Here is an 11,798-nt window from a genome sequence, read left to right as displayed (position 1 = left end):
GCATATGAAGGGATTGATTTATACACCAACTAAACAAGTTACAAATGAGGACCATATGCTACAATTTCATTTAAGCCTCGTGTTTTTAAATTTATAATGGTTTAGTAGGGAGGAATTGCCTCATATGTTAAGAGTTTGAGCCAAAATAAGTGTAAACCTAGTGCTGTGTATGTTCACCAATGGGAGAGTGGATAAAACCACTGAAAAGCAGTTGGTCGCGGGTTCGCGCATTACTAACGTGCTGGTCACGTGAAGTTTTTCGGATTATCTTCACGTGTATAACGCTTTAGGGTTCAGTTTCCTGAAGATAGTCTTCCCAGGAGGTACTCCACCCATGGAGTCCATATGTTGCCATGGTCTACCATGGGCAACACCTAATTAAATATTATTCTAACAATTTATAAACGTCACAATTAACAATTGTTAATTTTTATGATTTTAATTATTCATTATTTACCATCTTCCTTAAGGAAGGATAATATACAGTATAATATAAAATCCTGTCACGTTTTATAAATACGTCAATGCCAAGGTTCAAATTGAGAATTAACAATTAATATATATACGGGATATCTTTAATATATATATATTAAAAATATCCCGTATCAACAGAGAACGTACGTAAAATTAATATGAGATAAGAGAAATTTACTGTTATTGACTTAAGTGTAGGCTCAAAATTTAACTGTAATTATCTGTATACAGTTACTTTGTGATAATTTTATAATATTTTTAAATCAATTTTTGCCGTAATTTTAGGAATTTTAAAGTCTTAAAAAATTCGCTTTACGGCTTAAAACATAATCATAATTTCGACACAATTAAATTTCTCGAATAACATTACAAAAATTTCATTTCTTAACACTTAAATGATTTAATATTTACATCAACAAATTATTTATTTATTTATTTTTAGGTCTTGTCCGTCTCAGAAAGGGACTTCTTGGAAGGAATGGGAGTGTATTTTGTATCATATGTAGGACAATACGGTTACGATAGAGTTCTGTCAGTTCTTGGACGTTATATGCGGGATTTTCTTAACGGTTTGGATAATCTTCACGAGTATCTTAAATTCAGTTATCCACGTATGAAAGCTCCTTCATTCTTCTGTGAAAACGAAACTTCGACCGGTTTGACACTTCATTATCGAAGCACCAGGAAGGGTTTCCTTTGGTACACCATTGGACAGATTAAAGAAGTGGGTAGACATTTCTATAATACGAAAGTTGAAGTGGAAGTATTGAGAATAACCACGAGTTTAGACAATTTACACGTTATGATGCAGTTGACCTTTGATAACAGAGCATTCCAAGCGGAGCAAAAGCATCAAGTGCACAGTGTGGACAGTTTCATGTTACCGGTCAAGGCCTATCTCTTTCTACAGATCTTCCCTTTTTGTATTGTATTCGATCAACATCTGGTCATCAGGACAATCGGTAACAGTCTTCAAGCTGTGATGCCCAATATTATTGGAAGAAAGATCCCTCAAGTGTTCGATTTGACCAGACCTTTAATCGATTATACTTGGAAGGCGGTAAATATATAGGCTATATATATATTATTTTTTAAAAATTAATTCTAGTCACGTGTTATGCTTAACACATGTAATCGGTTCTTGTAATACGTCATAAAACGGGGGATGCAAAATAAAAATTTCTTTTGAAAATTGTATTTTTATGTTACTTCACTGTTACGTTGTTAATTTGAAATCGTATTTTGATGTAAGCAATTTGTAGAAATTGATAAATCGTAATTACTTCCTTATTTATACAGATTTATATTTAAATTAATTAAATCGAAATTAAGTAATAATTACGCATTAAAAATCGAATTAAAAATAGATTATTGCGCTTAATTTTCTTTCTTTTTAAAAAATTTAATTAATCTCTTGAATAATTAAAAAAATCAACTTTATTTTTTCTTTGAATTTATCATGAAATGTTGTAAAAATTGTTCTCATTTAGCAACGTAACATTACAAAATCATGTATACAATCAAGTATTTGGTTTGTATATAACATATATTATATTATATATTATTTCTCAAGGTTTCAGTAGAAAATATTTTAAAATATTTATTAATATTTTTAGATTTTGGGCCACACAAACAATATATTCGAGCTAACGTCAATTGAACCAATCAGAAAGAAAGATAACAACGAAAATCACGTAACACACGTGAGAACTAAATCCGAAATGGAATCATCCGAAGACGAAGAATACGATGATTCGAGTGAGATATTAAATTAAATAATTAAATATAATTAATATTTATTTAATTATCTTGTAATTTAAAGCCTTTCAAAATAAATAAATAAATAATTTTATTACTAGAAAACGAAGATAAACTTCTACTCTTAAAAGGGCAGATGATGTATATGGAAGAATGGAAGAGTATAGTTTATCTCGGGACACCAGTGTGAGTATTAATTAATTGCTTATAATTTTTAATGAAATTTGAATATTTATATATTATAATTAACCTTTAATTGCTTTCAGTATGAGAGATTTGGATGCCATGCTTCATACAGGTCTTTACATTAATGACCTCAGTATGCATGATTTTAGTAGAGATATGGTTTTGGCAGGCCAACAACAATCTGCTGAACTTAAATTAGCATTAGATCAGGTAAATTAAGTTCAAAAGTGTGTTATACAGTTAAACTTTTTAATAATATTTACTTATAATTAATATAAGGCGATAGAAAATGTAAGTAATGTTACATCAATGCGACATTATTTACTATTTTCTGCGTTTTTTGGGAAGTGATTTTTAGGTAATGAATGTTGTAGATAAATTTTAAATTAATTTTTTTATTAATGAATCTTTTGTATATATTCTAACTAATGTACTTTATATATATATACATTTATATAGGCCTATATACTAGCTTCTGTGCTTGATTCTTTGAAATTCGATATGGTTTGATAATTAAGACTTCAAAGCCATACCGACTTGAAAGATTTAAATTTTCTTGTAATTTTTCTATATAATTTACTTCACGAAATATGCAAAATATATTCCATATAAGCATATGAAGGGATTGATTTATACACCAACTAAACAAGTTACAAATGAGGACCATATGCTACAATTTCATTTAAGCCTCGTGTTTTTAAATTTATAATGGTTTAGTAGGGAGGAATTGCCTCATATGTTAAGAGTTTGAGCCAAAATAAGTGTAAACCTAGTACTGTGTATGTTCACCAATGGGAGAGTGGATAAAACCACTGAAAAGCAGTTGGTCGCGGGTTCGCGCATTACTAACGTGCTGGTCACGTGAAGTTTTTCGGATTATCTTCACGTGTATAACGCTTTAGGGTTCAGTTTCCTGAAGATAGTCTTCCCAGGAGGTACTCCACCCATGGAGTCCATATGTTGCCATGGTCTACCATGGGCAACACCTAATTAAATATTATTCTAACAATTTATAAACGTCACAATTAACAATTGTTAATTTTTATGATTTTAATTATTCATTATTTACCATCTTCCTTAAGGAAGGATAATATACAGTATAATATAAAGCATAAACCTATGAAATTATTAATTAAAAGTAAAAAGTATAGTAATCTCGTATATCATTATAATTTATTTTTTTATCGGTTTTTATATCAGTTTTTCTATCGGTTGCGAATAAAAACTTAATTACATTCAGAGAAATTTGAGCATTTTCTCATTTGAGCAAATTATTATGGAAATATTTATTTAAGCCTTTTCTAATGTAAACAATGGATAAATTAGCCTATCAAATGTTCTAATTTGAAATATGACAGCCATTGTATCTTCCAATTCACATAATTTCTCTCTCTAAAAATTCTACCATTGATTACATTACATTAATTAGTAAATTACAGTGAAACCCCTCTAAAAGACTACCTCTCGGAAGTGATCACTCCTTGTAAAGATTACCTTTTCTCGGAACCATTGACGATCTCAAAGTAGAGGTTTTTGATTGAAACCCTCTGAAAGAAAGCTTTTGTTCGGAACCATTGACGATCGCAAAGTAGGGGTTTTACTGTATAACTAATTGAGCAACATGAATGTAAACGTAAACTTATTTCTCAAACTTAATTAATTTATGTTGTAAAAATTATTATAGGAATTACAAAAGAGTAGGCAACTAGAAGAATCGATGAGGAAGTTAGACATTGAGATGAAACGAACTGATGAACTCCTCTATCAGATGATACCCAAACAAGTTGCAGATAGATTAAGAAGAGGAGAAGCTGCTGTAGATACTTGTCAAGTAAATATATTATTTAATTTTAATTTTATGGTAAATTATATGCTAAATGAGTACATTTAATTATTATTTTACAGTACTTTGATTGTGTTACCATTTTATTCAGTGATGTAGTGACATTTACTGAAATTTGTAGTCGTATATCTCCTATGGAAGTTGTATCCATGTTAAATGCTATGTACAGTTTATTTGATCAACTTACTGAAAAACACGGTGTATATAAGGTATGAAATTATGTTTTTAATTATGTTTTATCGAAGTAGAAACAAAATATAAAAGAGTTTTTGCTTGATTATAAAGATAACAGATAAACAGATGACATACTTACGAAATTATGTAATTTAATTTCTATATTATATTACTTTATAACGTCTGGAATTTCATAAAAAATAATATGATGCTACTACACATATTACTCATAGGCATTTTAATTTATTAACATGCAAATTTTTATTTTATATATTTATATTTTGGGTGCATCTTAAATTCGAGCTGCTCCTGAAATTCGAGATTCTTTGCCACTCTTCAAGTCTGTGATGAGGATTTTATATTTTTCTCTTAATTATGTTATATTTTAAAGGCATTATTAACATTTATTTCCTCTTTTACTCCCAATTATTATTCTATTATTCACTGAAAAGTCTTGAATAATACTTCATAAAAGAGATTCGTAGAGTAAATCTAACTTATAAAGAATTATACACACAATATTTTATGAATTTTTTAATTTTAATTCCGAAGACGAGAAAAATGAAAGCTGCAATAAGATTATATACAGCGTTTTATTACAGTGTCGTGCAGTTTTATGTGTTTATATGCTGTTGCTTGCAGTCTATTTCCGAAATAATAAATCCTTATCTCGTGTTGCCATCTGTCTGGTTTTTCTTGAAACAAATTTTCTAATATTTATTAAATTTATTTATTGGAATATAATTTCATTTTAAAATCGAATATTTTCTCAAATTTCTTTTCTTTTTTTAAAGAAATTTTTGAATATTTTTTCCTTAATTCGTATGACACTCCGTCCATAAATTACGCTGTTTTTAAGGGATTAATTATAAGTTTACACACGAGTGAAGACTGAACTATCTTGTTAAAATATATTTAAAAATTATTAATTAATTAACTTAATTGTTACATTCATTATTATTATTGTAGGTAGAAACAATAGGAGATGCTTACATGGTGGTGTCAGGTGCACCCGAACACGATCCTAAACACGCTGAGAAGGTGTGTGACATGGCTTTAGACATGGTCGTCGTTATTGGTGGACTTAAAGACCCTTCTACAGGAAGAAGTTTAAGGATACGTGTTGGTAAGGCTCTGTCAGAACCGTAAAACGGGGGTTTAGTTACTAGAACCTCTGTTTTACGAGCGCGCTTTTAACAAACGGTATAAATATAATGTAATTTAATTTAACGAATTCTTTTTTTGATTTATTTTTTAAATTAATAATTAGGTGTACACTCTGGTGCAGTAGTTGCTGGAGTTGTGGGACTTAAAATGCCAAGGTATTGCTTGTTTGGTGACACAGTTAATACCGCATCCAGAATGGAAAGCACTAGTGATGTAAGTCAATTTTAATCGATTAATTAACTTGATTAATTTGTAAACATTATTATAATAAATTAATGATAATTAAATACGATCTTCTTTTCAATTAAAGTAATTTTATAAAAATTAAATCTTATTAATTACTATTTCCTTCATAGGAAACGTCATAAGTGAGGAAATGGATATTTCTTTCCAAATTTTGACATGAATATTAATTTTTGAAGGGCTAAAATAATAATTCAATTTAATTAATTTTGTTATTAATATTTTAAATTTAAAAATATCAGCGACGATAACTTAATTTACAGGTATCATTTTGATTTATAGCTGGACTTATGCACCATTATTTAAAAGATCTTTAATGTACGCCTCTAAAATTTATTAATATAATTAATTATTTTTAATCTTTATGTAGTATAATTGTCAATAATAAAATGTTTATTAATTACTTTAAGGCGCTGAAAATTCATATAAGCGAACGAACCAAAGAGCTCTTGAATTCGGAAGAATGGGATATTTCAGATAGAGGAACAATCCCCGTAAAGGTATGTTATATACTGAATATAGTCTATAATTTATTATTTATGAATTTTTCAAAAAAATCTATGCTACAGTCACGAGGTATGGAGTTCGAATTATCTTTTTTTTTAGAACGGATTTGAATGCGGACTCTCATGTTGGCAAGGAAGATACTTATATAATTCTATTAGTAATGCGCGCCATGACTGAGCATCACTGAACAGAAAACTTTTGTGTTTCTTGAAATATTATTATATAATTACATATTATTCTACGGCCCATTTACTAAAATTGTATTTAGAACATAATACACAAGAAATAAGAAATTAAACCCAATTTATTTTTATTATAATTCTTTGTTACTGTTTTTCACAAATGTGAAGGATGTTTTCTTCATTATTTCTTCGTTTTTACGTTTATTTCATTGTTACCATTCGTTTATACAAGTTTCTGTCACGAGAAACTAGTGGTGGATTTATTGTTTTCTATCCTTCATGACATTTGTAAGTGCTTCTTATAATTTGTAGCTTTTCTTATGTAATTACAAATTTCTATTCATTTTTTATGTTTTCCCATTCCCTATATCTGCTCAGTACCTTCTCTCCTCTTTCTTATCTTCTCTCTCTCTTATTCTCTCACTCTTTTCCTTGTTTTCAGTATTAGACTACCCTTTGAATACCTATTAATAATGATATTACACTACATTCCATTATTTTACGTTAGGCTAATGATATTTTTCCAAAATTTATGCAGAATTTATTTAATAAAATTGAATTTATCTATAAGTAATTAAACTAAATTGCGCGAGTAAAATGTATCTTTTTATTCCATTGAANTTAAAGAATAAAAATTGTCTCCAAACTACAAAAAATTCCTCTTTTTTTTAAAGGAAATTTTAATAAAAATAATTAAATAAATCTTGTACTTTAAATTGTTAAATATTTAAAAATGTCAGCTATTTTTTCTTCCTCGCATTTTATAGAGTTTTAAATGAAATTTTCACTGATATTTTATAAAATATCAATTCCTGATGGTTGCTTCTTGTATTATTATTATTAATATTATTATTATTATTTTATATTTGTCTTTGTACAGTGAATTGTTGTAACCAGTTTTTGGATAAATTTTTAAAAAAATTAATTTCTTTTTTTGTTTTTATAAATTTTGCAGTTTGCAACGTGTTACACTATTACAGATGTTATATATATTGTTTCATTTGTCATGTTTGTGACTCTTGTACGTTTGGAGATTGTGTAATAAAATATTATAACTATTATTATGAATGTTTATTTTAATATCGTCATTATCATCTTTGCAAGTCCTGATACTTCTCCTCCCATTTTTGAAAGGCTGTCAGGCAGACTCTTGAGAGATGGGATCTATGAAACCCTGAGAACATGGGAAAAGACTGTTATGGGTCCTAATAGGTATAGAATCATGCCCTAACGAAGAATATAATACTGTTAGAATCTGAGAAGATGAAACCTCTGTGATGGGAAGAGACCATCACAGGCCCTAACAAAGAGGTAATTCTGTTAAGATCTGAGATGGAACCTGTGATAAACCCATAAAGATGGGAAGAGATCATCTTAGGCCCTAGCAGACGTAAAGTCTTCGTCTGTAGTGAGGTATATGACAATTTAATAATTAAAAAATCAATTTTAAAGTTGTCTGACACACATTAAAACCCCAGCAACTTGCTCCTTGTATTAAAAAATTTTCGAAAAGTTTTTAAAAATATTTTATTTAAATAAATATTCAATATATTTTTATAAAGGCTACTTAAATAATTACAAATTTTATAATTTAGTTTTAAAAAAATTAAAGAAATAAGTCAGACTTAATTAATATATAAATATAAAATATTTAAATAATAATAATAATTTTTTAATTTCAAAATTTAGGACAGAAAATTAAAAAATGGCCGTCGTTCAGAAGTGGTCGTTATTGAAGGTTCGATTATATATTGTTTTTTTTTTTTCTTTTCTTATAAGTAAATTATTATTTAGTTAGATAATGGTGAGAATTATCAATGAAATTATATCATTTTTGACCTTTTTAATAGTGAAAATCATAAGAAAATTTATATAAAGTTTCTATTTATAAATTTTCTCGTGTTTTAACATTGCTTAGAGAATTAATAACTCCTGTATTTCAGAAAAAATAGCGAATAAACCTGATTAAATTTAATTTTAAAACGATAGAAGGTTCATAAATTTAATATTCAAAAATAAAATCCATAAATATGAGGTCGAAATCGTGTAGACAGTTAAATTAGACAGCTTAATGTAGCATTTTGTTGTGGATTGGATGCGTGCTGCAAGGCACGTGAGCATTTAGATCTTGATTCATTACTCATCCACATCTCATTCTTTTGAATTTATTTAACAATTCGCATATTGTCTTGTCTGCGGGACTTAACTCATAAAATTTTCTTTCAAACTTCTCTTTAATTTCATTGAAATCATCAATTCCCTTATTACCATCGTTAGACGTTTTTGCACATTTATCTTGGTGGGGTTCTGCAATAAAAATCAATGAAAACCTTTCTTTCATTCATATCAAGAGTGTTTACAGAATACACAGGGTAAATAACCTGTATATAACGATAATTATTATAAATGAATGCAATATTTATGAATAAAATTTTAAAAATTAATTACAGCAAACCTGTCTAAAACGGAACCTGAATAAAATGGAAACCTGCCAAAACCGAAAAAATATTTCGGTTTACACAGCTGTATACAGTGAAACCTGTGTAAACCGGAAGAGCACGATACTAAATATTTTTTCGGTTTGGCAGGTTACCATTTTAAACAGGTTTTTTTTAACACAGAAACTCACTCCGTTCCGAAAAATTTTTCACGTTTAGGCAGGTTTCCGTTTTATTCAGGTTCCGTTTTAGACAGGTTTTACTATATTAAATTTTCTTATAAATTATACTATTGTTAAGGAGTAGAGCCTACTGAAAAGTCTAGGCCGAAGAAGGGAGGGGAGTGAGGGATGAGAAATAGGAGAGGATTAATTATAATTAATTTAAAAGGTTAATTACAATTAAAAAGTATCTTTAAGTTCTAATTTTTAAATTTAATTTTCATTAGTGGCGCACCAACGATTTTACTTTAAATATATCCCATTATTAATCATTGTAATTCCCGCTCTATGCTAATTTATGTGTAGGAATTTTTTTAAATATAAATTTTTAAAATTTGTAATTTGGAGTGTGTTTTTAAAATATTTTATGACTGGTGCTGCCATCTGTTGCAGAAAATATAGATTTTCTCGCTTTAAGAGCATTAGTTATACAAATCCCCCCTTTTACGACTGATAAGAATTTTCTGTTATAAACAATAAAATGTTTTAAGTTAATTATTATAACATTTAACTGTATATTAAACGTAATAATTGTATAATATTACGCAATTAAAACTGTATATCCGGAAATATACTGTCAATTTACGGAAATGAGGACAGTTTTCTATCAACTGATTAGATCGTTAAAACGGGATTTTGTTGTTAAATAAGAATATACAATGAAATCTCTGAATGGAACGTAAAAATGGTGGTTGTTGGAAGTCCTACTTTATATTCAAATTATGTAAACGTAATTCAAATTAATACATTAGAATTATCTAAATCAGCGGTTCCCAACCTTTTTATCGCCGCGGACCGGTCACGTTTGATATTTTACCGCGGCCCACTGAGGAGGGACGTTGATTGTTTATATTTTAGATTGATTTAATTTAATAATTTTAATTTAATTGTATTTAAACATGCCTTCAAAATAAAATATAGTTACACAAAAAAATAAACGTTAAATCAATGAGAACCCTGAGCTTGTTTCTTTGCAACAAGACGGTTCCATCTGGGGGTAATAGGAGACAATGACACCCGAAGTGTTTCTTATGTCCAGTTTATTCCGTTGTTCCGTCGTCCATTAAAAGTCGCACAAAGCCGAGAGAANATGTGCTTAACACCTAAATAGAAACATAGAAACCAGTTTCTCATAATGGGACAGTTATATGGAGAGTTTTCTGGTTTCATCCACGTGCCAAATACCCATAGAAAGCCTTCTCGTGAGATACTCCCTTGGCAGATCGCCCACGTGTTGCCTTGTCTCATTCAATCGATTTAATCTACAGAAGATGAACATAACCTTAAAATTTAAAAGAAATATATAAAAAGTAATTATATATATTTTTTTCGAAAACAAATAAAAATTAAAATTAATTAAATACAAAATTGTCAAAACTGAGAGGAAGACAATTAATTGCCTCTTGGATCTTCAATCTGTTGCAATTTGTCTCTATACAGAATGACGTAACTAAAGGATGTATAATACTTTCCTCACTCCTTTATAAATTTTTATATTTGTACAAGGAGATTGGAATGGAAACTATTTTATTAAAATTAAAACTACATACAATTCATAATGTTATTACAATTATATAAAAATTTGAAAATTTATTAACATGTATAAAGAAATGTTGTACTCAAGTCAGGATGGCCGAGCGGTCCAAGGCGCTGCGTTCAGGTCGCAGTCCGGTCTTCCGGGCGTGGGTTCGAATCCCACTCCTGACAAACTATATTTTTTTCCTCTTTTTTATAATCGTTTCCTTTTTTTCTAATTATTAATTTTATAATATACTTTCCTCTGTCATAATTACAATTTTTGTATAGAATTTAACAATATTTTAATTTTAACACTAAATAATACACATTGGATATACTTAATTCCATTCTTAACAGATGGCAGCACATTTACGCACACTTTCTAACTCGATTTATATTTATCTTTTAAAACAAAATTCCAATTATTTTTTAAACTTTTATATTAGAAAAAGATAAAAAATTTTATTATTAAATTTAATAAAAATAAAATTATTAATTAATTATAAAAAGAATTACAATATTCTTTAAATTGTACGATTATAGTTTAAAATATAGTAAAACCTGTGTAAACCGGACTGAAAGAATTTTTCTTTTTGGGCAGGTTATCGTTTTAAATAAGTTTTACTGTATATAAAACAGTTTACTGATTTCTTTTATTTTTTTTCCTTTTCTTTAATTCTTCACTCTCACCTGTTGTTTTTCACCTGTTCTCTTCTCTCACTTCCTTCCATTAAGAAAAAAATTACTACAGAAACATGCTCAAAACGAAAACCTTCCTAAAGGTAAACAATTTTTCGGAATGGAACCGTTTTATATGTTTAAAAAACCTGTTTAAAGCGGGGAAAATATTCGGTGCTTTGTAATTCCGGTTTGCACAAGTTTTACTGTATTCGAAACGGAGCAATTTTTTTGTTAAAAAAAACCTGTTCAAAACGGAAACCTGCCAAGCCAGAAGAAATATTCGATACTGTGCTATACCGGTTTATATAGGTTTTACTGTACAATATAAAAAATTATTACAGTAAAACCTGTGTAAAGATCAATTGCACGGTATATTTCCGTTTTGAACAGGTTTTACTGTATATTG

At 28.5% G+C, this 11,798-nt stretch overlaps 1 protein-coding gene and 1 non-coding gene across 3 annotated transcripts; both read left to right on the top strand.

Moving 5' to 3' along the window:
* Positions 1–1,144: 1,144 nt before the first annotated feature.
* On the top strand, positions 1,145–6,748 carry LOC111628203 (soluble guanylate cyclase 88E-like). Of its 2 annotated transcripts, XM_023371943.1 has the most exons (10): positions 1,294–1,534; positions 2,091–2,232; positions 2,334–2,418; positions 2,499–2,628; positions 4,103–4,249; positions 4,324–4,470; positions 5,405–5,561; positions 5,706–5,815; positions 6,256–6,345; positions 6,452–6,748. In XM_023371943.1, the coding sequence occupies exons 1-10, from the start codon at positions 1,352–1,354 to the stop codon at positions 6,527–6,529; spliced, it is 1,269 nt and encodes a 422-aa protein (XP_023227711.1). In that variant the 5' UTR covers positions 1,294–1,351; the 3' UTR covers positions 6,530–6,748. The 2 variants fall into 2 exon arrangements, with proteins under 2 accessions (XP_023227712.1, XP_023227711.1); XM_023371944.1 differs by lacking the exons at positions 6,256–6,345; positions 6,452–6,748 and adding an exon at positions 6,128–6,164 and having other exon boundaries at positions 1,145–1,534.
* A 4,068-nt stretch (positions 6,749–10,816) lies between these two features.
* Positions 10,817–10,900, top strand: Trnal-cag. Its single transcript has one exon. It is a non-coding gene; the product is annotated as a tRNA-Leu (tRNA).
* The last annotated feature ends 898 nt before the right edge of the window (positions 10,901–11,798 follow it).

The sequence above is a fragment of the Centruroides sculpturatus genome, unplaced genomic scaffold (genome assembly GCF_000671375.1).
Source record: "Centruroides sculpturatus isolate CEXI.00-Female unplaced genomic scaffold, Cexi_2.0 scaffold505, whole genome shotgun sequence".
Taxonomy (NCBI): Eukaryota; Metazoa; Arthropoda; class Arachnida; order Scorpiones; family Buthidae; genus Centruroides; species Centruroides sculpturatus.
Note: the sequence above shows the minus strand (reverse complement) of the source record. Positions and strands in the feature narration are given on the sequence as shown.